General features: G+C 51.4%; 11 protein-coding genes across 11 annotated transcripts; 5 read left to right on the top strand and 6 right to left on the bottom strand.

Moving 5' to 3' along the window:
• Positions 1 to 943: 943 nt before the first annotated feature.
• CABS01_07849 (fructose-bisphosphate aldolase class-II) lies at positions 944 to 1,924 on the top strand (the record flags this gene model as incomplete). Its single annotated transcript, XM_060541211.1, has 3 exons — positions 944 to 1,038; positions 1,103 to 1,482; positions 1,533 to 1,924. The coding sequence occupies 3 exons, from the start codon at positions 944 to 946 to the stop codon at positions 1,922 to 1,924; spliced, it is 867 nt and encodes a 288-aa protein (XP_060402711.1).
• A 574-nt stretch (positions 1,925 to 2,498) lies between these two features.
• On the top strand, positions 2,499 to 4,158 carry CABS01_07850 (uncharacterized protein; the record flags this gene model as incomplete). Its single annotated transcript, XM_060541212.1, has 2 exons — positions 2,499 to 3,947; positions 4,009 to 4,158. The coding sequence occupies 2 exons, from the start codon at positions 2,499 to 2,501 to the stop codon at positions 4,156 to 4,158; spliced, it is 1,599 nt and encodes a 532-aa protein (XP_060402712.1).
• A 771-nt stretch (positions 4,159 to 4,929) lies between these two features.
• On the bottom strand, positions 4,930 to 5,642 carry CABS01_07851 (uncharacterized protein; the record flags this gene model as incomplete). The annotated part of the gene is made up of 2 exons (XM_060541213.1): positions 4,930 to 5,432; positions 5,531 to 5,642. The coding sequence occupies 2 exons, from the start codon at positions 5,640 to 5,642 to the stop codon at positions 4,930 to 4,932; spliced, it is 615 nt and encodes a 204-aa protein (XP_060402713.1).
• Positions 5,643 to 8,282: 2,640 nt separating this feature from the next.
• Positions 8,283 to 9,678, bottom strand: CABS01_07852 (aminotransferase class-III; the record flags this gene model as incomplete). The annotated part of the gene is made up of 2 exons (XM_060541214.1): positions 8,283 to 9,305; positions 9,367 to 9,678. 2 exons carry the CDS (start codon positions 9,676 to 9,678, stop codon positions 8,283 to 8,285), a joined length of 1,335 nt encoding a protein of 444 aa, XP_060402714.1.
• Positions 9,679 to 10,021: 343 nt separating this feature from the next.
• CABS01_07853 (FAD binding domain-containing protein) lies at positions 10,022 to 11,626 on the bottom strand (the record flags this gene model as incomplete). The annotated part of the gene is made up of 1 exon (XM_060541215.1): positions 10,022 to 11,626. One exon carries the CDS (start codon positions 11,624 to 11,626, stop codon positions 10,022 to 10,024), a length of 1,605 nt encoding a protein of 534 aa, XP_060402715.1.
• Positions 11,627 to 12,815: 1,189 nt separating this feature from the next.
• On the top strand, positions 12,816 to 14,365 carry CABS01_07854 (uncharacterized protein; the record flags this gene model as incomplete). Its single annotated transcript, XM_060541216.1, has 3 exons — positions 12,816 to 12,943; positions 13,004 to 13,866; positions 13,917 to 14,365. The coding sequence occupies 3 exons, from the start codon at positions 12,816 to 12,818 to the stop codon at positions 14,363 to 14,365; spliced, it is 1,440 nt and encodes a 479-aa protein (XP_060402716.1).
• Positions 14,366 to 14,617: 252 nt separating this feature from the next.
• On the bottom strand, positions 14,618 to 16,364 carry CABS01_07855 (glycosyl hydrolase family 43 protein; the record flags this gene model as incomplete). Its single annotated transcript, XM_060541217.1, has 6 exons — positions 14,618 to 15,274; positions 15,326 to 15,490; positions 15,546 to 15,933; positions 16,010 to 16,053; positions 16,107 to 16,293; positions 16,351 to 16,364. 6 exons carry the CDS (start codon positions 16,362 to 16,364, stop codon positions 14,618 to 14,620), a joined length of 1,455 nt encoding a protein of 484 aa, XP_060402717.1.
• A 2,620-nt stretch (positions 16,365 to 18,984) lies between these two features.
• CABS01_07856 (uncharacterized protein) lies at positions 18,985 to 19,397 on the top strand (the record flags this gene model as incomplete). The annotated part of the gene is made up of 2 exons (XM_060541218.1): positions 18,985 to 19,262; positions 19,322 to 19,397. 2 exons carry the CDS (start codon positions 18,985 to 18,987, stop codon positions 19,395 to 19,397), a joined length of 354 nt encoding a protein of 117 aa, XP_060402718.1.
• Positions 19,398 to 19,918: 521 nt separating this feature from the next.
• CABS01_07857 (heterokaryon incompatibility protein) lies at positions 19,919 to 22,378 on the bottom strand (the record flags this gene model as incomplete). Its single annotated transcript, XM_060541219.1, has 3 exons — positions 19,919 to 21,189; positions 21,259 to 21,975; positions 22,045 to 22,378. 3 exons carry the CDS (start codon positions 22,376 to 22,378, stop codon positions 19,919 to 19,921), a joined length of 2,322 nt encoding a protein of 773 aa, XP_060402719.1.
• An 869-nt stretch (positions 22,379 to 23,247) lies between these two features.
• On the bottom strand, positions 23,248 to 23,937 carry CABS01_07858 (guanyl-specific ribonuclease N1; the record flags this gene model as incomplete). The annotated part of the gene is made up of 2 exons (XM_060541220.1): positions 23,248 to 23,477; positions 23,613 to 23,937. 2 exons carry the CDS (start codon positions 23,935 to 23,937, stop codon positions 23,248 to 23,250), a joined length of 555 nt encoding a protein of 184 aa, XP_060402720.1.
• A 1,256-nt stretch (positions 23,938 to 25,193) lies between these two features.
• On the top strand, positions 25,194 to 26,127 carry CABS01_07859 (uncharacterized protein; the record flags this gene model as incomplete). The annotated part of the gene is made up of 2 exons (XM_060541221.1): positions 25,194 to 25,587; positions 25,679 to 26,127. 2 exons carry the CDS (start codon positions 25,194 to 25,196, stop codon positions 26,125 to 26,127), a joined length of 843 nt encoding a protein of 280 aa, XP_060402721.1.
• Positions 26,128 to 26,138: the final 11 nt, after the last annotated feature.

Here is a 26,138-nt window from a genome sequence, read left to right on the forward strand (position 1 = left end):
GCTATGCTTAGACAGGCATCGGGGTCTCAGCCCTGAGGTGCGACTGTGTGTGAACACTTGGTCATTGTGAGAATGCAACATAAAGAGATGGAGAATGCTAAGACGTCTCACAAGAGCCTCATACTCATAAAGTCTGTATGGTTGACTATCCCACAAGGTTTGTGACACACTCAGAGGTTGCGTGTCTAGGAGTTGGATGAGTCGAATGCCAACTCAGGACTTGGCGGCTTCGCCCGCTAAAATCGCCCTGAAGTAAGGTGTGCCGCGTATCCGAAGTGAATCGCGCGACCATCAACATTGAGGATGGTGAGCGCTCGCAGTCATCTGCTCTAAGCGGGACATTCTGAGATGAAGCAGGAGAACGTGGGAGTCGACGGCTTTTCTCGTCAGTCGACCAGGCCTTGCTGCATGTACCTAACGATAGTAGTCAAATATTGACGGTACGGAAGTTCCGTGAGAGCACAGCAGCTCGCTGGCGATCGGGATTCAACCGACTCGCGTCAGTTTCTGTCGATATTCTTGTAGGGCAGCATCTAGCTTAGCTCAAGGTGGCCGCAAATTGAACAGCGCAAAATTGAGAAGAGTGGGATTTCTTCCTCGAGAACCTGAAGCATTCATGATCTTCGAGTTCCCATCCTCGGTCTCGATATGGCGGAGGTGAGAATTGCGGCGTTCTCACTGCATTTCCGGAAATCGAAGGGCGTCTTTAGGTACGTACTCCCCAGTCCCACTCCCGAAACTCTCGTCGCGGGGTTCTCAGCGATGGAACGCGGGGCATCGGCCATTCCGCCGAGCTCACAACGACACAACTTATCCAGGTCTAACGATAAGTAGTGATCGTTGTCTGCATGTCAAAAGCTTGATCTAAAGAATTCGTTCGCTCTGCTGATCTTCCACCTATTTTTCAGCTTCAGTGAATCATCCACCTCACGTAATCATCAAAATGTCGTCCTGGGCGGAAAGCAAGTCACAAAATCGCAGTCTACAGATTCTCCAAGCCGCGACTGAGGGCAAATATGGAGTTCTCTCCGTGGTTATGTAAGTATTATCAGCTACCATAACACGTATTATGAGAGTATGGTACTGACATCTTATATTTCAGCTACAATATTGAGCATCTCACTGCCATTGTTCGCGCAGCAGAGGCCAAGAAATCGCCTATGTTGATTCTCTTGTTCCCCCTTACTGTCAAGCAGCTCCCGACTCTCCCATGGGCCGTCGCCGCTGCCATCAAATCAGCAAAGGTCCCACTTGCCCTGCACCTCGACCACGCCCAAGACGAACAGCAAATCCGCGACATCGCAGGAACGCTGCCATTCGACTCAATCATGGTCGACATGAGCCACTACGATCATGAGGAGAATCTCGCCAAGACCAAGGTTTTGACAAGAGTCTGTCACGACCACAACATTGCTGTCGAGGCGGAAAGTGGACGCATCAACGGTGGAGAAGACGGCATCGCAGACACCGGCGACTTGGAAGGTAAGGCTCGGAGCCTGTGCAGCATGAAATTCATCCGCTGACTTGAATAGCTCTTTTCACGAGCCCTGAAGAGGTCGAAGATTTCATCGATGCCGAGATTGATCTCTTGGCACCCAGCATCGGCAACATTCACGGAGACTACGGCCCCAAGGGCCCTCAACTCGATTACCAGCGATTGACAAATGTCAATAAGCAAATCAACAACCGAGTCCTCATGGCTTTGCATGGCACCAATGACTTCAGCCCAGAGATTATGAGAAAATGCATCGACAACGGCGCCATCAAGTTGAATGTCAATAAGCTGCTTCTGGAGGTTTGGAACGTACATCTGAGAGAGAACGCCAACAAGCCACTGACGCAATTGATGGAGGACGGGATGAACATCTTGCAGAAGGAGACGGAGAGGTGGATCGATATTTGCGGCAGCGCTGGGAAGGCGTGATAGACTTGATCTCGTTGCTATTTCAAAAACTAGCTGGTCACCACAACAGCAGACATGGAAGTCCAATACAAAGCACGTGATGCTTAAACACACCTACCTTAGCCGGGCGCATTTACCTACTTGGGGCGGATGCGCCCAATGAGCATATTGATTGATGCACTCAGAGGCTGAGCCTGCAGTATCACTGGAGCAGTCTAGCGTTTTTCCAGATCCCCGAGGTCCAAACAGGTCCAAACAGGTCCAAACAGGTCCATAGGGGACTAACGAGGACCAAAGGGAACCGGACCAACCAGGACCAAAGGGAACCGGACCAACGAGGACCAACAAACCTGATGCCCAACCAAGCCGTGAAGAGTTCCTCCGTCGAAATGCTGCCTGTGGAGGAACAATCAACCAAGCCCGCCTTCCTTGCCAACATAATTGAAGAGGCCATGTTCTTTCTTGATCGCCTACTTATGAACGAGATAAGGCAACAGGTTTGTCCGCGACCAATACATTGTTTAGCCACTGCTTTGTTCAGGCAACACGAAAGACAACTTCGAGGCACCGGGTCTCGACTTCGAGCATACTAAAAATGGAGGCGGATCGACACAACATCCTGGCAGCGACCCCCGAAGCCCCGCGCTTACGCCGCGAAAGATTGAGCCGCTTCTTTGGCGACAAAGACGGACCCATCACTATTAGCGTGGAACCTCTTGATACCAGCGAGAGAAGACAACGAGCTCAAGCTGACATTGATGGAATTTTTGCAGGCCTTGCATACCTCGACAAGCGGCGGGATAGCCTGGACACTGCCGATACCAATCCGCAATCAGAACAGCCACTCAGAGAGAATTTAATTCTTAATGATATTGGCCACCAATCCGCAAGCCAATTCACGGCTTCCGCTTCGACAGGCCAAGTTCAACATCCACAACGCTCAACCGAGAATATTCGACAGGCATGGACGGACCTCCAAAGCTTACAGAAAGGATTGAAGGCCCAGTACGAAAGACTTGGAGCGATAGCTTCTAAATCATCCTCCGAAATCGTCCAGAAGCTTCCAGGGATTTACGGCAACTCCAGAGGATTAGGCAAGATGGGCATTCTGGCACACCGAGATGCTCTGGATTTAATTATCCCTGACACTCTTGCCGAGATCATTGCTTTCGCCTCATTTTCCTATGTGATCTCGGAAATCTTGTTGCAACGAGACCGGATCGTTGTGACCAATCCCCTTTCCGATCTTCAGCGATGGGGACATTGCATCCCGAATATCAACAATCGGGAGGCTTTCGTATCCGTAGCGCTGGAAATGTGGCCTTCAGATCATCCAAGAACAACGACAGCCGATGCGGAGAATGGCCACAGTGGTTCTAACCAGCCGTACTTTGGGTCGCCAGACACCACGAATACTATGGACGAAGCCTATCACTTTCAGGAAACGTCATACTTTTTCGAAGCTTTTAGCGGGTTCGAAGAGATACTCGCATCAGGCCCCTATGGCGCTCCCTCAGCTCCTGAGCCATCTGGTGTCGACCCAAGAGAGGTTGGATACTTTTCTACCAATTTGTCACCGGATGACGTTCCTCTGGAAACTTTCTCGGCCATCAACGGACCACCCATGCCCACGTTATGGGCATCTGCTGAACACGGCGCTGACCTCGGCCCCGATATTGACATAGGAGGGCTCAACACCGCCTTTCCAAATATCACCAGAGAGAGCAACTACGTGGATTGCAACATGCAATACACTTCCATGATCTCAGCTGTACTAGCATTCTCTCAAGATATCGGAGACTTCTTCTATCGACTGTCAGGCTGTGGCAAGACCGTGCACGGTGCCAGGCGAGGCTCCGCGTACGCCAGTGAGAGATCAAAAGTCGAAAGGAGACTACGCAAAGAGATGCTTGATCCGATGAAGAAGTCCGGCACAGGAGACGAGGTTTGTTTGGCTTGGTTGTCAGTGGCCAAGGAGTTCGTTGTCCTAGGGAGCCTGGGGACTGTTGAAGATGTGCAGGAATATTTGGTCACCGTCTCTCGGGTAAGATCTGCTCTTGCTATTGGAAGTTTTCCCCCGATACAATTCTGACATATACATATAGGAGGTCAATGAGGCCGGCCGTGAGAATGTGAGGTTTCGTCAGTGGATCCACGATTTCTCCAGCGTCCGTCTCTCAAGCACGAATGCCCCCAACCAATCGCACGAGGAGATAAGACAAGGGCGAGCGAGGTCGGAGACGCATGAAAGGTAAGGTTCTAGTCCCATTTGTCCGCAGTTTGAGGCTGCGTAACTGATAGATCGGAAACTGGATATAGCCAGGCCCTTTCGAGACAGGTGCATAGATGCCAAGTTCCAACCTGCACTAAAACCTTCGCGACGCTCTCTGGGCTTAGGAAGCACGATAAAGGATGCCATCAAGAGAACGTCCCGAAAGTAGCATGCCTATATCCTGGATGCGAGTACGAGCACATCCGGCCAGACATAGTCAGGGGTCATTGGAGAAGAATGCACAAGACGGAGAAGTTACACCCGGGTTTGGAACCCAGACGACGGGGTCCAACAATTAGAACAGCCCCTCGCCTTTGATCGAGATGGTAGAAGTTCAACGAGTGCTATAGGCTGTAAGGCTCGGGAATGGTCAGCTTATTCATCTGGGAAAGGAAATCTTGGTAAATTGACATCTGCTGGGAAGGATGGCCGACTTTGAAGCTGAGTTTAGCTGGTAAGACTGGTAGGGAAGAGTCAATAAGGGAAACACTAGATAGTTCATATATGCATGCATTTAGATGAACGGTCTTCAAGGGGTTGTTCGGGGTCTGAGATTCAAAGTTCATGGTTGTTTCATTGTACAGAGACCTGATGCATGCGACTTAGTACAGAAGTACTGGTGGATCTTACTATGCCGAGATTGTGCCCTCGACAATGGTTACATGTAAAGTACAAAGAAAAAGATATTTCGTTGAACCTGACTTGCATATTTGCTTTTCCCAGAGCTTCCCAAAACTTGGATTACGGGTGGGGCCTACTTGGTGTTGACAAAGTCCCAGCTGGTGACGGGGGCGTTCTGACCGGCGATAGTAGCCGTGGGACGGTCATAGAAGTACTGAACTGATGTTTCTCCAGCATCGCTGAGAATGCGAACGACAAAGTGGACGATGAGCTCTTTTCCAGCGTAGAAGCCCTTCACAATGAACGGAACTTTCAAGTCAAGCTCGGTGCCAGTCTTGGAGATGAAAGTTGCGCCCTCAACGCCAATCTTGGGGGTCGAAACACCTCCGCCGGTGACTCCGCTGTACCAGACCGTGGACTTGCCCGTGTAGTCCTCCTCAACCCAGAAGTTGAAGGCCCAGGAGGCGGCAGAGATCATGTTGCCGGCGACGACCTTGAAGGCCTTGCGAACGTGGGGAGAAGTGAAGACGCGCTTCTCGAGCGATGCGTCAACCTCATCGACGCTACGGACGGCGATACTGTTGGTGACCTCAACGCTGACTGGGGATTCGACACCCTCGGCCAGGAAGTTAACATCTGTTATATGGCCTCGAGATTAGCTTTGAATCCTTCACATATCTCTCCTGGAATCAGAAGACACTATTTGTGTAGAATGACTCGGAACAGTATCTCACCTCTGGCCTCGATGGCGACACCTGTGTTGTCAATAGGGCTGGCGAATGCAGCGGAGGTAAGGGTGCTAGTTGCGAGCAGACCAGCATAGAAGAACTTCATAATGGGTGCCATTTTCAAGACTTAGCAATTGTTGATAGTATGTTGGTGTTGGAAGAGGGAGCTGAAAAGAATGTGTGGTGAGCTTGATATTTTAAGTCGTTCACGGGAAGTTGACCATCTTTTTATAATCCCAAAGCGAGTTCAATTGTTGTTGTTGAGCTTTGCACTGAAGCCGGAGACATCTATTCCCTCCAGCCGTAGAGTTATCTTCATCTCATTGAGTTGACACTGTTTCGGGCACTTCGGTAGTGACCTGGAAGCTGAGTATCTCGTGAAATCTGCTGAACAGCCCCATCAAGAACCGCTCAGCTCATCCGAACTCTCCGCTGTCAGGGGCGCAATGTCTCCATGCTGGCTCGTTCCCCCTCAAAGTTCAGTCGACACCACGAACACATCCCATGTCGAAAAGCTTCGCGACGAGAACACTCAAATAAGCCTTCGATAGAAGCTAGCTGAAGGGTGATAGAAAGCTTGTTATGAGAGCATGCTTCGAAGTGAATCGATCCAGCGGTCAAGAAACGACGGTTGAGAAATCAACTACAGGCGTAAAAGGTTCCATAGAAGCCGAAGGACCTAGGAGCACTAACTTTCAAAGTACTAGCAACCAGTAGATTGAGGTTGGCTACATGCAAGTTAGCGGATTCGTCATTCGGGCCTGTTACGAGAACCGTCGAAATGCTGCACACGTGAAGTACCAGAGGTCTCTTGACTCCTCGACAATATTGAGAATTAGTAAGCGGTCAGCTCGCGCATGCATTGTTTATATAAAATATAGATGCCTTAGAGCAAGACAAGAGGGACCAGCAAATATGCGTCACCGAATGATCAAACATGGTACACAAAGACAGAAGCCAATGACGTCGGCTTGACGTGTACCGCTAGTTGTAGCTACTTTGGAGCTCATATAGTAAAGTAGGGTTCTAAGCTGCAAGGGACTGCCGACTAATCCCGCATAACTGGGATCTTGTTGCGAGCGCATCAGAGTGCCGAACCTCACGTTGAGTGTCTCAACTTGGGATACGAGTCCGAAGGGATCGTATCTTTGTGCTTCCGCCCATCCTCGCTCTACCCCTGCCACCTGATCATTGAGATTACTGGTCTGAGGGACAACCGAAAATTTCCGCATTTGATTTCGAATAAGAGGATCCAAAAAACCCACACGAGCACGGAAATTCTGTTGAAAGCCTGACATCAAATGCCTCCGAACGTGGTCGAACCGTGAGCTAGCTGCTAAGCCATCGAAACTTTGTTAATTAGCCCCTTTGGCTGCGGGCTCAAATCCACCCCAAAAACACGAGTCTGTTTCATTCTATGTTACCCTCGGTGATCTAAATTGAAGTACCGGTTGTGTGAAAAGCTCCAAGCGGAGCTATCAAAAAGGGAAAAGGATTTGGTCCCACTGGTGCAATCAAAATGATGGAGTAACGTGATCTATTGATATAATAGCAGGGCCAAAAGTATCGCGTTCTGCTTTTCAATTTCTATTCGCTCAAAATCGTCTTTTCAACAGATGGAAACTCGTCAAGCCGCCGTCTGAGGTTCGATTTCGAGCCAGTTGAGGCAAGGGCTATGAAGTTGTCCACTCTGAGTACTTGGCAGCCTTTCTCACCTTTGGATCAATTCTGGTAGCACAGGGTTTAATCGAAATCATCTATGCATGCACTGTGAAAGTCCTTGAACCTCAATCACAAGGGAGCATAATGTGGATCTGGCACGACCGCGACACAAACACCGGACCGAAAAAGAGAGCAGTTGCGCAAGCTCATTTCGAGGTTTGCCTCTAATCAGATCTGTAGCACAGAAACTCGCCGGTTCATAGACTTAGCGTCATCTTTTGTTCATTGGAGCGTTACCTTGGCGTGCCCAAAGTCAATAAGTACTAACTTTATCTACTTCAATTACGAAATTCACAGAAAGCTAAGAGCATCGAGGCTGCAACAATTCAAGCGAAGACAATTTCTTCGTCGCCAAGTTATTACTTGAACAGGACATGAAATTGGAACCTGGCAAATGATGGCGCTAGCGGTAGGTACAGATGCAATTTTAGCGGTTTCCCTGAACCCAATTAAGTTCAGGGCAAAATTGAGCCGTGCCCAGCCGCCGGCTGACATGGGCCCTCTTCTCCTAGATTAAGGCTGATCAGTTCGCAAAGCAATGCACAGCGGACTGAACATCATACCATCGAGCAAAAGATATTTCTTGCGGCCAGTGTGGATTGAACACACGACCTTCAGATTAAGTGATTGAAGTTGACTTCAGTCTGACGCTCTCCCAACTGAGCTATGTCCGCCGCTGAATGTTGTCAAGGGTGGGAGGCAGTAGCAGCCATGAAGCGTGGGTCAGGGCTTCAGGCCCTGCGGGTCCGGGTCAGATGTATTCCGGCACGGCAGCCGAAGACCTCGTGCACCCGGGACAACCCAGGCCGCCTACAGTTAGCCAGCCGGTTGGGTCTTGAACCAGCTAAGGTTTTTTGGGGCTGATAACGACTAAGTTCAACTTACTTGAAGTACTCGAATTGGCGTTTACCAAGGCGGATGTATTTCGTTGATTCCAGACTTGATGGAAAGCAGTTGTCTTATGATATCAGGACACGAGACTAAGGGCTGGATGCAAATGCATGCAAATTTGTCATTTTTGACAGCTCTTACTCCTTCATGCTACGGGAATAGCCTTCTCTCGTTGCTCCAAAACATAGCCGAAAGCCTCATCCAATATCCTCAGACCCTCCTCAATCTCATCCGCGTTCACAGTTACAGGAGGCGCCAGCCGGAAAACACCACCCATACCCGGCAGATTAACAACGTTACACGACAGTCCCAAGAACATCGCCCTATCGGACACGGCCTGACCAAGATCTGATCCAGGTGCCTTCGTCTTAGCATCAGAAATAATCTCGATACCCTGAAGCAGGCCGCGTCCGCGGACATCGCCGATGCACCAGTACTTCTCCTGAAGCTTCAAGAGACCAGCCCGAAGCTGTTCTCCGCGATCAGTAGCGCGCTTGCAAATGTTGTCTCGCTCCACAATCTCGAGGACTTTGTTGCCAACTGCTGCTGTAAGGGGGTCGTTGAGATGCGTCGTCAGCCAGAGGAAGCCGGCGTCTTTGCACCCTTGCGCGACCGCGGCTGTCGTACTGACAGATGCCAGAGGTAGGCCGCATCCCAGAGTCTTGGACAAGCAAAGAATGTCTGGGACGGTATTGTCGTGCTCAAACGCGAACATTTGGCCAGTACGGCCTACACCTGTCTGCGCCTCGTCGAGAATAAGCAACATGCCACGCTTCTTGCACTCCTCGCCCAGACGCTTGAGATACCCCTTGGGCAGGTCAAGGATTCCGCCGGTGGAGAGGATGGGCTCCATAATGAACGCAGCCAGAGAACCAACGCTCTGCCTATCAATCATAGACCAACCAAAGTCCATCTCCTTCTCCCAGTCATAAGCACCATCGGCAGTGCGGAAGATGGAACGGTAGGCATATGGTGCGGGGAATGCGAGTTGGCCCGGCATTGCGGGGCCGCCGTTCTTTCGGCCGGCGGAATAGGTTGCGGAGCCGGAACCTGAAGTGAGGCCGTGATAACTTGCCGACATGGCGACGATTTCAAATTTGCCGGTGTGGAGCTTTGCCATCTTGATGGCGGCTTCTGTGGTTTCTGAACCAGTGTTGAGGAAGAAGGACTTTGGGCGGATCTTAGTCAATATGATCCAGACAGACTGAGCACCGTGGCAGGGGCGTTACCTTTTCCAAAGGGGCGGGCAGCAGCTTGCCCAATCTCTCAGCGAGATCAGCAACTGGTTGAGTGATCATGTTACTGAGCAGATGGTCAAGCTCAGCGACATATTTCTGAACGACCTCCACGATTTCCGGATGTGAGTGGCCCAGCAGAGAGCTCATTTGACCAGACGTGAAGTCCAAGATTTGGCGACCTTCAGCATCGTAAAGCTTCGTGCCCTTAGCTTTTGTGATGATAACGGGAGAGTAAGGGACGCCCGTTGACATCAGGTACTTGTTGGTTTTCGCCCAGAAGGCGGTCGTGCTCTCAGTAGCCATGATAAATGATTGATTGAAAGATAACAATGCTCGTTAGAATAGAAAGAGATCGCCGACGATGGTTCACCTTATTTGCGTCTAGATCTTGCAGGACCGTGAGTATTTATCTGGGATGATAACAACATGTGTGAGTTTACCGCGGGTAGCGGGGCTGAGGGGCATCTCAGCTTGCCCGAGGGCGACATCTTTCCCGCGGAGCATATTAACAGTCCCGCCTGTTCTTGAGCACAAGCCTCTCAATTCTGTCCAGTTTTCCGAGGAAGTTGGCCACTGTTATACTCTCAATAATTATTACATGTATTGATCCGGAAACTGCGACAGTATGCATCTCAGGCTGGCAAGCCTAAACATCGGCCTGCTTATCCTTCATCCATGTTTCAAGCTCGCCAATTCTATCAAGTAGCCCAATGTGTTCCACATAGGCGTCTGGACGAACGTAGACGTATCCGGGGCTGTCAAACCCATACAACTTATGCAAGCTCCCGTCTTCGTCAAAATATCCCAGATCTTCTTGACTGGAGATGATGTGGAAATCAATAGGTCCGCAATCAGCAGCGGAAGCATTCAGATCTTTCTCGGATGCGGAATTCTCACCCAATCCAGTAAATAAGAGGAGCTGATAGTCCAAAGAACGGAAGATATCATGCAGCTTCCCCTGCCCGTCCGGGCCTATCAAGGTACCGTTCGGCGCTCTGTCCCCTCCGCGCACTGGACCGGTGAAGCTGCTGCCAGTAGCTACGATGTCGCTCTTTCTATAGCGGATTTGGAGTTGCGATGAGAATCTGTAAGCCATCTTCCATCGATCAGAGTCTTTGAATATGAGAGGTTGAATAATCGGCCCTAGATAGTTGCGCAGGAAGGTGGCAACAAAATTCTGTGATGTCATGACTGTGAATATGCGGTCGGTCCTAGCGAGAACTGTCTTTCCGACTGGTGACCTCTCGTTATTATACGTATCGAGAAAGTCAGGGTCCCTTCTGCGTTTCAGGACTTCCGCCAATTTCCAGCCCAGGTTAATCGAGTCTTGTATGCCAGTATTCATGCCCTGACCACCAGCAGGGCTATGAACGTGAGCTGAATCACCTGCCAAGAACAAACGTCCATCCCGGTAACTGTTGACGCCGCGATTGGACAGATGGAACTTGCTCAGCCAGATCGGTTCGAAGAGCTCTCCTTGGTCTGGTGCCATCTTGTCGAGCTGGTCTTGAAAGTCCTGGAGTGTCGGGTCTCTTTCCGTCTTTCCCAGCCAGCTGCTCCCGGCAAGACGAATAACATCGTCATCAAGCGGGATGACAATAAGTGAGCCCTGACCCAGCATGAACATCGCTTTCCCTGCTTGAGGTTGCTTCCACTTGACGCGACAGTCGCATAGGAGGAACTCCTGCGGATACTCTGCGCCCTTGAACTGAAACCTTTTGCCAGCTTCCCGAACGGTGCTGTTTGATCCGTCTGCGCCGACGACATATTTGCAACGGAGACGTCCGACTTGCGATCCCTTCTTGAGTGCCACCGAAACTCCGGTCTCATCCTGGGTAATTGATTGTGCCGTAATTCCACGTTCAGGGAAGACCTCAGAAACCTCCTCCAGGCGTTTGCTCAAGAAGCGCTCCGTCTCAGCTTGTGACGCCAACAAGGGGCGAGGAAAGTCTGTTCCGTACTCGCGCGCAATTCCATCGGAGCTGCCGAAGGTGATGTCAAGGACGGGTTTCTGGTTGATCCACGTCGCTATGCCGGTCGGTTGCCGTGCCCGTGAAATGAGTTCCTGGACGTCTCCATAGCGATAGAGTAACTCCTGTGTCCGAGGCTGCACCACGAGCGCTCTTGATTTATCCGATACCTCCACCCTTGATTCCACGATCCGGAAACTGACGTTTCTCGCGGCTAACTCAATGGCTAACGTTAGGCCTGTAGGACCTGCCCCAACGATGAGGACGTCGACTTCTGACATACTGAAGTACTCAGGTTCAGATGAGCAATGAGATCAATCAGTGCATGTCACGCACCATTACGATGTACGTTGAATGCAAGACAGGTTCTATAGAATGAAAACAGCTTACCTGGATTCATTGCTCAGACCGTGATGACGTTATGGATGACGCAGGTCTCAGTCTGTGGCTTTCAACTAAGGCTCTCAATTTGGCTTACTGTGAACACTCGGACAGCAGCAGCGCAGTTTTGAAACGGCCCTAGTACATTCATCTGGTGAAAACTCCAACAGTCATTTGATCTATTCAATCTTACTGGACTCCGTATTTCCATTTTTAACAGTGGTTTTGATTCGCTTGCTAAAGTTTTGTCGTGTCTGAATGAGTTGATACTCTCTCCAAGAGTCCCATCCATAACTTGGGCAAGTAACAAAAGGTGGTTGCCAGTTGGAACACTTGCAGCACTTCTAAAACCCGGATGGGAAGTTTTAACAGACTTTTCTGCTCAATCGTAGGCGTGCTTGAGACCAGCCTCTTCAATCAACAATAGCGGAAGATAAGGACGCAAAGTAGAACATTCGGTGACAGATCAATAATCTATTCATTCACCAAAGTCCATCATCAGTCCCGTCTTATGTGAAACTACATAGAACAACCTTGAGGGGGGGGGGGGGGGGCAAAAAAAAAAAAAAAACAACAAGCAAATAATAAACTGATACCATACACACACTCTCAACCAACAACCCCAACCATCTCGTCATAGAAAACAAGACAGAGGGGGGGGGGGGGGGGGGGGGGGGGGGGGGGTCATCAGAATCAGAATCTCAATGGCTTTGGGCATCAATATTCACGCCAAGCCAGGGCGATTACGGCAGGCAACGTTCGTTGGACATGCAAGTCGCTGCATCTAGGTCAATAACAATGCATCATCAGTCCATCTGGCCTCCAGCTAGAAGCAATGAGATGACAGCTGAAGCCTGGATTGGTCTGTTGGCTGTCGATGCTGCAAGCTGTTGCCGCTCAGTTTCTGATTTGTTCAGCTACTGCCGGAGGCCGTCAATCTACTCCACACACACTTGCAAGTTGCCTTGCCCAACAGACGAGCCAACAACGGCAAAAGCGAGCTACAAGAAGAGAGGTTTTCCCCGTCCGAAGGAAATCGGAAATTGTTCAGACTCAACCGTTTCTAGTTTAGTCCTACATCATCTCAGTATGTCTGAGGCGAATTTCCATCGGATCGACCCTCATGGGGACGTCGTCATTCTGCTTCGCAATCCCGGGGCTTCGTTTGCTGTATGGGACGCTGACCTGTCATCCTCAAGAAAGAGGGCGACGGAACCGTAAGCATAATGCTATGTCGATTTCGTCCTTCTGCTCGGATGATGCTGACATACAAGCAGCCCTGTAGCACAAGACACCTGCGGTTCTTCTCCCAATTACGACGAAATTCCTGCACCCGAATCGGTTCCAGAACCACCAATGGAGGAAGCCCCAGCGGAAGATTATGCCCTTGATCCTTGGGGGGGTTTTGGCATAAGAAAGAAAAAGAAGAAAATAAAGACAATCTTATTCAAATTCGATGATGCTGAAACCGTCGAAGCAGCAAAGCCATACGAAGAGCCGATACCAGAACCGGAGGTATATTCCGAGCCAGTACCAGAGCAGGAGGCATATATTGAGCCAGAACCAGAGCAGGAGGCATATCTCGAGCCAGAGCCAGATCCAGAGGCATATGCAAGGCTGCACCCAGAGCCGGAGGCATACGAAGAGACGAAGCCAGAGACATCCGAAGACCTAGAGGTGAGATATCTTGTATCGTCGAGACACCTCGCTCTAGCATCCCGGTACTTCTCGACTAAGCTCTCTGGCCCGTGGATTGAAGCTTCAGTCAGGGTCATTGATGGCTGTTACCACATGGAGGCAACAGATTGGGATCCCGAAGCGCTCCTCATTCTGATGCAAATCATCCACGGAAAGACGAGAAGTGTGCCCCGTCAGGTAGATCTCGAGATGCTAGCGAAGCTGGCGGTCCTTGTGGACTACTATGATTGTCATGAAGTCATCGAGGTTTTCTATTCTTTGTGGATCGAGCCTTTGAGAAAAGATCTCCCAAGTCATTACTGTCGAGAGTCGGTTCTCTGGCTTCTCATATCGCACGTTTTTAGACAAGACGCCATCTTCAAACACATGACAGGATTGGCCGTGCTGCAAAGTGCTGAACCTATGCAAACCATGGAACTTCCTATTCCCTCGGCAGTTGTTGGTAAGTGTTCTATATGTGCTTCACTAGCTCGCTCGCTAATTATTGGAAAGATTTGGTGGACTGGCGCAGACAAGACGCGGTCGAGTTCATCTTCGGAGTGCTTCAAAACCTCCTTGATGCGTTTCGATACGATACAGCTGGTTGCGACTTTACATGTAGCAGCGCTCTCTTTGGGGCCCTGACTAAAGAAATGGATAGATACGAGCTACTTGATCCCAAGCCAGTCAAGCCTTACCAAGGATACTCTATCGAAGACACAGAGAAGATTGTCAGGAGTTTCCGTTCCCCAGAATGGCGTACTCAATATTATCAAAGGGAAAAGCATCCATGCACTCTCTTAAGCATGGTAGAATGTTACCTCAATGCAGACTTCGACAAAAGCAAACAGGGCTTCGAGCTGTCCGAAGCAGTTTCGGCGCGAGTCAACGGAGGACTGAACCGGGGGAAGGGGAAGGATGTGCCAGCGGACGAGGAACCTGCGCCCACTTTGGAAGACTAGATAAGGGCAATTCGGACGCCTAGATGTTTTCACCAGGTCCAGCTCGATTGTTCGCCTGGCTACAGCATCGCACCTGTGGTTTCATTAATTTTGTCGGGGGCTCTGAGAAACGTTTTTAATCTGGAGATATTCCAATCAAAGTTAGCTTCCTCTACCTTACTGGAGCCAAACATCACGGTAATCCTACAATTTGTAATGACCCCCGAGGTATCTATAGTCCAGCGCAAGTGAGAGTTTACTACCTTGGTTTCTCTATATGCCAGGCACTATCAGCTGGTCAACATCCGGACCCCATCCCTCAGACCTCGAGAACGTGACTGCATTTTCTCCCTCCTTTAGGTTGACGTGAATGGCGCTGCTCCCAGTAGTAGAGAGATGAGAAGTCGAAAGGAAAGCAACTGCCTGCTCTTCTCCATTGACAGATACTGCAGCATGTCGAGAGGCGGTATCGCCGTTCTTGTGGTTGACGACGAGGGTGACCCGATCAGCTGTAGCCACGGTGAAGTTGAAGGTAGCAGTTCCATCTTCGTCGCCGCCCAGATACCCTGCGGCCGAAGAGCCACTGCACTGCGAACAGTCGACGATGCGAGCACCGTTCGAAAGCGCGGCAGTCTCGCCCTCGATCTCGGATGTGATTGTACTCTCGGACCAGGTGCCTGCAGCAGTGTCGAGGTTCCAGGAATCATGCCAGTTGAGAGTCACGGTAGTACCGTCAAATTGAAGAGGCAGCCAGATGTAGGTGCTCGCTGCCAAGTTAGTCGAGTGCCATCTGTCACCCATGTAGATGGCCTTGTCTGTGCCAAGGGGGAGGACGAAGCTGACTTGGCTGTTGTAAGTCTTTGAGCCGACGGGTGCAAACTCCGTCCAGTTAGACCAAGGTCCGGAAAGAGACGTAGCGTAGCTGTAGACCTGCGAAGATGTCAGCACGTTTCACTCAAACCTTAGTGAAGGGAGTCTTACGTTGTCGTTGGGGTTCCATCCCGTAAGGTGAGAGCCGAAGATGAAGTACGTGCCATCGCGCTTGACAAGCGCGGGTGACTCGGCGAAGTACTGCCAGCCAAATGTCACTTCAGCAACATCGAGGTAGTCATCTGTGAGCTTGATGATGCGAGTACCATACTCCCGCTGTCTGATGGTTAGACCAACTCTTCTAGCAGTAAGAGACAGACTTAAGACTTACGTCCTCGCTCAACAAGTAGGCGCTTCCATCATCGTCCTTGAAAATGCCAATATCGCGACTCTGGAAATCGAAGGGGCGGAAGCTGCGGATATACTCATACTGGCCACAGACGCTATCGCCCGTCGCAACACCGACTTTGGCATCCTTATAGTCGGAAGAGTCGATATGGAGGTGCAGAACGTATTTTCCAGTGGCATCGTTCTTGGTCACCTTGGGTCGCTCAATGATGCGATTGGGGCCGAGGTCACCGGCTTCCTCGGTTCGAGTCAAGAGGCGCCCCTGGAAGCTCCACTCAATCAAGTTCGTGGAAGAGTAGCAGTTGACTGCTTGGAACGCAGCACCGTCTGTCTTCTCCTCGCCAATCATGTAGTAAACACCATTTTCCTCACTGCTCCATGTTAGCTATCTCATACTCTCGAACCATTGCCATATTTCAACAAGCGCGAGGGCTGAGTTCAACTTACATGATACCTGCGCCATGAGCTTGGACGTGCTCTCCAGTGTTCGTCTGTGGTTAGGCGAGTCAGAATAAGCTTCTTCGAGCGACTGGGGTCCACTCACGGCAGTCCATGTTGCCCCTGGAACAACACTCAGGGCAGCATTTACGCCACCCACGGTAAGGGCGGCGGCCAAAGCAAGCGGTGAGGCACGCATCGCGACTCTGAGTCTTAATGAAGCTTCTTGCTGAAGTATGAAGACTCGGGATGCGAACTTGAAGTTGTTCAAACGTCGGGCCAAAGTTGCGCGGCTATCAAGATGTTTGTATACGCACTCGAGGTCCAATGCCAATGTCTTGGCAACTTACATGCCAGAACACATTACGTAGTTGCCCAGACATTGGGAATTTCTCTGGTTGTTGCGCATATACAAACACTGGTTCGGGTCAGTATGAAGCGAATGAGCAGAATCTCCAGGTCATACAGCGTCACATTCGACAGGTTGAATTCGGTTAGTCTTCCGATCAAACGACCACTGTGGGGATCTCGGAGCCGAGCATAGCGTCTTTCCCCAGCTTCTTCATCACACTGTAACGGTGATTGTCGATGGGAACCTCCACAGTGACCCCGCATCCAAGGCGGGAAAACCTGCTGATCATCAGGTTCAAGCGATTGCTCAACGCGGTGATCGACAGGGCCAAGACCACGGGCATCGGTTGAGGGGAACGCCGCGACCAGTCCGCGTGATCCTGCAGTTCGTCGTATTGGTATTTCAATAGTCGAATGCCAAGTAAACTCAGCTTCGTATGGCTGAATGGCTGAAGGCTGGGGCATAGCCGGCTGTGCATCTTTTCTTCCACCACGAGATACATCATCTACACTGTTGTTCAACTTGCCCAATGCAGATTGTTTGGATTCGTAAAGATGGCAGTCGACTCAATGTTAGGAATTGTTTCTGAACCCGAAGCCGTAGCTCAGACCCCATCACCTGTTAATCTCTCACAGTCTTAATGGACATGATCGCCTTTGACTGACTGCAAGGCTCAAAACGCTTCAACAAGCTGCAACCAGCTCTTCGATCAAGGCATCTTCCAAATAGCCTCATAACCTGCCAGCTTTGAACCATTGACCATCACAACGTGCATACTTTAGTCACAGGCCCCACTGAGGTTCGGCCTAGGTTGTAATAATTGTCGGTAGATAACTTCGCTTTGATTTATACTAACATCAACTTGAGTTCCTTGGGAGTCAAAGAAGATGCTAACTAATAGTAAGAGAGATGGAGAGTTAGAGGGAGAAGCGTACATAACCAAAAGACATAAGTATTCTTGGAACACAAGATTCAGGCGGCCAGGCTCGTAACCGCTTGAAGCATGACTTACGGAACGCTACGTCCTTTGAAGTCGGAATGAGCATGTGAGTTTCATTTGATTTAGAGCAACCATTAGGGAATTGGCGCATTCGGACTCGTTATCACTGGATAACATGCAATTGACTCGCCAGGGAATCTCACTTGTTCCATCTACTTCGGCCGGCGTGAACATAATTGCCGACTTGGAGGGTAGAAATGCGTCATTCCATCACACAAGTCACTCCTCACCAGGAGGGGGGGGATATGTCCCGATTTTTTAACTCGCAACCAAAAACAATCAATTCTTGAGGCTACTGAATGGCATGAAGTTTGTGTCTGCATAACCGGAGAGGGGGTCGCAAAGTCTAAACGAGAAGCGTGCGATGAAGGCCGTAATGCAAGTAGCTCGTCTGTAAGTGTCCGATGATTCGATGGATCCAGAGAATTACCGACTCCAGAGTTTACTCAGATTGAGGCTGCAACAGGCCGACGAAGTGGCTTCTCAATCTAGATCTTTCTCGGCATGCAGGTACTAGGGGCTCTAAACTGAGCTGGCCATCCGAACACTCGCTCACCGGGCTATGACGACTCTCCCAGGTACCCGGAATCATTGATCGACGATGACGAGGTTCCATCGCATTCGAGACAATGAGGCTCTGAACCAGCCGCTGAAAGAAGCCTTCCCTGGCGCCTTGTCAGGGGTGAGAGGGTCCTCAACCACCAATCATCACCCCAATCGAATGCGATCTCCTGACTTGATGATGCTTGAATCTTCCAGAGGTTAAGAACTTTCAACTGACAATTTAATTGATGCAATTCAAAGTTCAAGACGACAGCCTTCACGTGTTGGTCCCGAGGCTCGTAAAATCCTCCGAGGTTCTTCCAACGAGGTGGAACCCCGATCTTATAACCATATTTTGACAGTATTATCCTAGCTTACATGTCAATTATTCGGCATCTCATCCGAAGTAAGGCACACGGACACGTCACTTATACCAAACTCGCCCAAGGCCACCACTAAGTCACCGCTGCTTTACTGGCCTTGGCGCCTTGCGGCTGCCCCCTTTGCGTATTCGGATTATTTGGTCGTCCGATGTTGTATGGGTAAAGACCGTACAGACCATCCCTGCTGATCTACTAAATTCACAACGGCCAGCGGGCCCTTTAAAGTCTAAATCTGTGCCCCACGGCCTAAAGCGGATGCTTAATGCGAGAGCATGAATGGACGTCATCCACTGACGTTCCAGGGACTGATCGAAATAGGCTCCATGGTGCATGTGGGTCGTTGGGTGTTGATTGAACTCTGAGGTAATGTTCATCGTGACATGGTATGGCGGGATCGCATTCGCAGAGCCAAGGAGAAGTTCAAGAGGGGCTTTTATCATTACCAGAATCTTTATAAAGCGAGTGAAAACTCCCCTCTACATCTTCCACGTTGACCAACATCAAATACTGTCTACCACATCTACTACAAACAACACCCACAAGACACTGCTCAAACCACAGCTTCAGGTCCAAGTCATAACGTGCAATCCAGCCGACCAATCACGAATACAGACTCTTCAACATCTCACAGTCGAGCCAAACCTACCAACTCAGCCAAGCTCAAAACGTCTCAACAAGACTCTATCAATCTCACACCACTTTCAATATGCGTTTCTCAACAGTATTCACCCTCTTTGCCGCCACACTCGTCGTCGCCGCACCAGCGCCAGCCGACCTACAAGCCGACGGCGGCAAGGACAAAGGAGGCAAGAAAGAGGGAGGTGCCATCGCTTCCTGCGAGGTGCAAACCGCCGCCGATCATGTCAAGTGTATAGACGCCTGCGGAGCCGCCAAGAGATCCCTGTTGAGAAGAGCAGACCAGGGTCTCGGAGACAAGGGCGACAAAGGCAAGGGCGGCAAGGATAAGGGTTGTATCATGGATTGGTAAGTTCACAGAACGGCTTGGACCAGTTCCTCGAGGGCTTTGACTAATGTTTTTGCAGCACCTCCAAGGCCGTGGCAGGCTATACTGGTTGTGCGGGTGTTGGTCCTGGACCTGCTCCTACCAAGCCCAACTGAGGAACAAGGGGAGGTTGGTAGGATTGGCTATTGTGTTTCTGATTTGTTTGTGAGCGTTTTTCACAGCGTTTTGATAGCGTTGGTATTTAGCTCCGTGTTATAGTGAGGGGAACCATTACAGCCTGGAATAAATGATGACGACATGACAGAGGTTGCACAATAGCTTGAATTGAGGTGAACTGCAGGATTTGTCAAATTGTGTCCAACCATAAGGTGTGTGAAGTACCGCCTACCTAGTTAAACTATGCGTAAGTAGCCAAGGAGCCATGTTCACTAAATGATGCCTGTAGACCATTTCTAGCCCACCTAACTGGCAACTGTCATTGCCTTAGCATGCAGAGGCTGTTCCCCATAGAAGTTCTATCAGCCACCCATCCTATGTCACTTGATCACATCTGACGGCCGTTGCAAGTCACCCTCTATTCACCTTAAGCGCCCATCGATGATCGCAATGTACTTGAAGCTTCAAAGGTTGTCATCGTTGATTCCATAAGACCCCCGGTGGATACAGACCCAGGTTCCTATTCAAGCCAAATCTTCTCACCATCCTCAGCCTGGAGCTCATCCTCCAACATCATCCCACCACTCCCACAAGCCCGCCGCAAACAAGCCCAACTCTCTCTCTTCATCTGCCGAAACACAACAGAGCCAATCCGCTTATACCGTCCTTCCCCAACCCTCTCCACAAGAATCCCCGTCCCGGAGTAATTAACTTCGGCAATATCCTCGTCTTCGACGTATCCATCATCCAGGAACCAATGTCCCCATTTATTCTGCAGCAACTTTGACGCAGCGAGCAAGAACATCTCGTAAGACATGCTGTTCTCTGTGGGCTGGATGTCGGGATAGGCCTCGATGAGCGCGTCGCTCTGCTTCAGTCCCGGGAACGTGAACGTCCAGTGACCTGCCCCAGATGCCTCGAGCGTCCCCCGGCACAAATGCGCCTGAATACGTAGGGAAGCAGATAGAAGCTCCGAGGGCTTATCCATAGCAAATTCCCTCTTCGTTTCCGGCTGCGTCGCCACCTTCGGCGTCCCGTCCTTCCCAACCTCTTCTTCCGCGATATCCTCAACAATGGGAGTAATCATAGTAACACCACTCACCCTAGCCTTCTCGGACACCCTCTCCGAAGCCCGATTCAGCTTCCTCGTCATATTCACAACCTCTTCCCGCCACACCGTCGAATGCTCCCCCTCAAACCTCCCAAAAAGCGGCTTCTTGATTTGAAACCTCGCGTTCCCACCCCCATGGTCGCAAGCAGTGTAAAATCTAGGCAACCTCGGTACCCTACCCGCAACCTCCACCTCCCCCTTCAATGAAGTCCACGACCAACTCGGATTCCCGACCGCCTGACCCCCAGGAACCACGACCCTCTCCTTCTCACCGTACCTCTCCGCGGTAGAACAATCAACGACCCGCCACGCGAGCTGCTCCGCGAGATTAATCCCCCACAACCCCGCAGCGTACTCCTCGCCCAGCGCGTCCCGCAGTAGCTTCGCGATACCCCACAGCGCGGCGAGTTTATCCTTGCCGTAGGTGAGGTCGCAGCTCGTGTAGGCCGCCACGGCTCTCTTCCAGAACTCTTCGAGCGAATCTTCGGCTGTGCCGGCGAGGGGTCGAACGGAGAGGGCTGAGGATTGCAGTCGTTCGCGCCAGTGTCTGTCGGTGGCGGATTTGGTGTCCAGGGGTGGGGGCAAGCCATCGGGGAGGGATTCGGTTGCAGTGAGAGTTGCGCAGTCCCAGAAGAGTTGGGTTGAAGTGAATTGAAGCAGACGGGGGGAGAGCATGCGTTCTGCTTAGCGTGTTAGTATACCGGCTGGAGATGATGACGAGGGCGAAGATAGGAGATGTAGATCCTGACCTTGAAATACCCAGCCGCGAGTGTACAGATGACTCCCCAAGAGATCTCGGTCCCATAAATCCGCAGGCAAAATCCTCCACACCTTGTCCCCAAACGTCACGGATGGTTCTTGGCTCTCGTACCTCACAGGCACCACCTCCGCCGTCCTCTCCCTAAACAACCCACGCGTATGATGCTTTGAGTCTGCCGCCGCGAGGTTACACCATGAGTTGCGGTAGACTTTATGCATAAGCGGCGCCTCATGGTTCCAGTCTTCGCCGTGCTGCTGTCCCTGGATGATACAAAGCGAGTCAATCCAGATATACCTCATCCCCAGCGTGCGAACAACGCGCACCGCGTCGGCAAAGTTCGCGTTGCTGGCCTCGAGTTCTGCCCAGGGGATGCCGTTAGTGGTGTACTCGTCGACATTCGTTTCTGTGAGGCGGATGAAGGATCCTGTACCCCAGCAGTGGGAGAGGGTCATGTAGGGGCCGGTGATGGGTTCTTTGGTGGTATCGACCACGCGGATGTGAGAAGGTGGGGTTGCGTCGTTGGTATTGGTATTTGGTGGACCGACGTCGAGGACACGGGTTGGAATGAAGGACTTGATGCTATGGCTTCGGATGCATTTTGGGTGGTTGGCGATGCAGTCTTGCATCCAGTCTATCATTTGGGCTTTGGACGCATCCGAGTCTGTTCGGTTTCCGAGTTCGTGCTGCTCGGGAATATCCCCCAAGTCTACGAGGGGGTGAGTAAGTGCATGAACTCCTGAATGCAAATGTGGAATCTGCGATGAGAGCGACCAACCTTCTTCGGGGAAGAGATAAAATGTGACTTCTGGCAGATCATCGCTCTTCACATCCCCACAAGCGCGGCCTGGCACCGGTCGAAATGTGACAGAGACATGGCTCTTTGTCTCACGGATCTGAGCGACCTGCCGCATGTTCCATCGAAAGAGGGATTTGGTCTTGAGGTTATGGTCAAACCAAGGATTGATCTCACCGAGGCCTTCAGCCAGCCTCTTGCAAAAGACGCATTGAGATCGCAGTGAGCCCTTGAATGAGTCGGAGTCTTGGTGGTGATAGTCCCATAGTTTCCCAGACTCAAGGACTGTAGTCCGGCAAAATTTACAGATGATCATTGTTGGTGCAGATTGAAATGTGGACTCTCATTTCTGACTCTCATTTCATCAGATGTAAATCTATGAGGCTGAGATTGAGAATGAGCTGTCCCGATGCTTGAGTGAGATTTTGGGCTGAGATGAGCAGGCAGCCATCATCTTGAAAGTGGTGGGGTCATTGAACAGCACGCAGACAGGGGTCATGATTGGATGCTGGATGCTGTGAGTGAGTACGCGGATCAAACCAGAGATGAAATTAGTAGGGCTTGAAGTGAGAATTGACGATGAGATGAGTGCAATTGAAGTGACTGTGTTCCGGGTGCAACACGCGTCCGGATAAGTTTCATTATTACTGGCTTGGCTCATATTAGTGAGTAGAGGCCTAACTGGTTTACCTCAACACCAGCCCAAAAGCTCCAGAGGCAGATCCCTCCTGCGGCACCCTCTGTCGAGCCACAAACCAGATGTAAGAGACTGGACACTCGTTGAAAGTTTCCCAGCTCTAGTTCGCTCTCGCATGGTGTTGCGAACTTGCGATGAAGAGGGTTCCCCTGTCTTTTGGTGCGGCAACAACTCAGTTGGGCGGGCAAGATACCGCGGTCGGCTAAGCTCTGAACTCAATCCCCAGCTCGAGCCCCTTTTACCCGTAATGTTCGAAAAGGCGATTTTCAAATACCATAAACATCAGGCGCAGACAGCCTCATTTCTGTTGTTTTCCCCTACTGAACTCTCTCTCATCCGGGGACGGCACCCGATGAGGGCCAGACCAGAGTCCATACGTCGAGAGTTGGGTCGATCCGTTATTCCTCGGCCAGCGGCGTCATCATGTCCCCGTCTCTCACATTACCCTCGCTCGGCGTTTGTTTTCTCGCGTTGCGTACCGAGTTCGATTAAGCAGTGAGTGCCAGAAGCGAGAGAATGGAGACAACAGCCCCAATTGAGCCGGGCCCCTGGTAGCTCGACGCAGCAGATGTGCCATTGGCCGATGACGACGACCTCGTCTGGTTGCAGGAGACGAAGCCGTTGCGCGATGCAGCGCCGGTGTGGGTCATGGCGCCGACATAGACACAGCTGCCCCGGTACGCCGGGTCGAACACAACACGGTCGGCTCCGGGCGCCCCTGCATAATGCAGCAATGTCAGTGCGTGTTCTCATGTTCGATGACGTGCCAAGAGCGGCGAAGGTGGCAGTTGAAATGCCAAGAAACCGGTTCCTGGGGAATGATGAGATGTTAGGGGATCCAAATGCGACTTACGTCCGCTGTAGTTTCCAGAAGTTATGATGGGGAACTCCTGGTAGGGGCCCGATGTGGCGAAGACGAGGCTCTCGCGGTTGTTGAAGCGGTGGGGGTACTGGCTGGTGCCGATTTGCTGGTTGGCGGCATAGAGACGGCAGCCTTCTGCAGTGGCGTCCTGGATTTGTCTCTTAGAGTACTTGTTGCTGCCGCAGGTGACGGTGCCGACGTCAGTTGTGCCCTGGCGCTTCTCGAGGGCCTGTTCGGGCTCGGGATTGGCGATGGGGCTCGCGGCGGCGGAGACGGCGCAGAGGGCGAGGGTCAGGGCGGATTTGAAGGAGACCATTTTGGATGGCGTCGTTTAGTGGACTGGAATGGTGTGTGAGACGAGATTGATGTCGATGTGTCCGAGGACGTTGGGTGATGTGGTGTTTATGCGGGCCTACAACGTCTTTTCGAGACGTGACGAGAAATGGATGAGGACGAGGTGTGGCGTGAATCAAGTCAATAATCAAGGAGATGATGGGCCTGCCCGCGATTAAAAGTTGCGAATGCTTTATTGAGTTGACTGAAAGAATAAGGCGAGCGAAGAAAGGACAGCAAAGCTGCCGAGAAACTTGGCCGGCGCGAGGAACCCGATTCCCGTGTGCCAAGTGTGGAAAATGCAAATTAAATCCAGTCAATTTCAGCTCACATCGTCCCTTCCTGCTCCGGGGCCAGGCCAGGCTAGGCGGTTCCTTCCCAACTCCCAAACGCTCCCAAACAGCTCAAAACTTTATTGGTCTTTAGATTCTTTAGGTGTTTCCACGGCGTTTTCAGGTGAGCCGGGTCCAGAGACGGTGCTGGAACGAAAGGGAAAAGTCACGTGAAATCAGAGTTGGCACCAATCAAAGCTTGACAAAAAACATAAGCTTAATCTCGTGCCTGTTTTCCAGAGGCCGCCGTCTCCACTTGTTTGGGGGCGATTAGCTGGATGCTTTGGGTTCTTTGCAGCGCCAGGTCCTGGGCCGGAGGGCGGGAGGAGCCGATCAACCGAGACGAGATGCAGTTAGGTCCAATGGAAATAAATGCACATAATTCAGCTGGACGTGTCACACTTTGAACGCTTTATCAAACAGTTTTAAGACATAGCCACATGCATTTGGAGGTATCGAGAAAGATTGCATGGCTTGCGCGTCTGGTCTTGTCCTTGCCCGCCGTGCCTTCTGTGGCTGCCCGGCCGGCTCCTGCCTCTCTTCTCCGTGCACGGTGCAAACCAGCCGAGAGCGGGGCTTCCTTCCTTGTTTACTCGCTTACCTAAGGTTCTCACAGGCTCTGGCAGGTACGACTGTGAGTACGTACCGTATGCGCGACTCCCCGCTGACGACGTCAGTGAAGCTGCGTTGCCTCCACGTGGGCCGAGATTGGCCAAATTGGCCTCGTCCAGGCTTCCCACCTTCCCGTTGTGACATCGCCATAAAACGGCTATCAACACTAGCACCTCCACCACCGCCACACCTTCTGTCAACCTGTCAACATCGCAACCCTTCCACCTCTTGTTCAAATACCTCTAGAAAGCCATTTCTCTTTACTCGTCCTCATCCTTTCTCACATATACCCAAAATGAGTAACGTATTGCCGAAAACCGATGCGCCCAAGGTGGGCGTGAACGACGCCATTGCTGCGTTGCCCGCCTACAAGTCCCTCAGCTCCTTCCTCAAGACCGAAGGGGCAACCGACAAGCAGGCGCTCGAAAACACCGTTGACGAGTTCAAGGACTTGGCGAAGAAGTCCGAATCTCAGATCGAAGATTTTCTCTGGGACACATACAACGCCATCTTTGCCGTTGCGAAGCAGACCCCTCCAGAGAAACAAACCCCGCTCCTCGATTTCCTGCAACGCCTGCGCGAGACCACTGTCACAGCCTCGGATGGTCAGCCCCTGAAATTGAACAACCAAGTCGTCTGGAAGGATTTCCCCACCTTTGGATGGGTTGCCCGTGATCTGTGGAACTTTGGTGAGTACATCCACCACTTGCAGTAGCGGGTGTGCCATATGAATACCACTGTGCTATGTCAGACGAGAAAAGCCCTCACTAACGCACTTAGACACCTCCGACGCCTCCGCATCAGCAGAAGAAAAGGCAAGCTGGACAAACCTCTCCGCCTTCGCCGCCCAGCTCACCGCCTGTGCCGACCTTACCAACCCCCAAGACCCCTTTGATTTCTCCCTCTACGCCCTCTGGGCCCTGCGTGAGGCCTTCGAGGAAGACCTTGCTGCAGCGAGTGTAGAACGTAATTCTATTGCCACTAGGCTGGCTTACCAATGGCTGTCGTACGCCCCGGACGCGCTGCATGATTTGAGTCTCAAGGGACGCAACTTTGACGGCAAGTCTGGCAAGCCGGGGAGCAAGTTTGCGGATCGCGAGTGGAAGGGAATGAACGAGGCGAGGTATGGTGTCTGGGCCGATAGCATTACGTCGATATCGAAGACGGCTTCTGATGAGGAGGTGCGCGCCCTCGCTAAGGAGGCTGCCGCAAAGCTGAAGACTAAATAGGGGCGAAGGGA

Source organism: Colletotrichum abscissum (genome assembly GCF_030869225.1).
Source record: "Colletotrichum abscissum strain IMI 504890 chromosome Unknown Scaffold_17.1, whole genome shotgun sequence".
Taxonomy (NCBI): domain Eukaryota; kingdom Fungi; phylum Ascomycota; class Sordariomycetes; order Glomerellales; family Glomerellaceae; genus Colletotrichum; species Colletotrichum abscissum.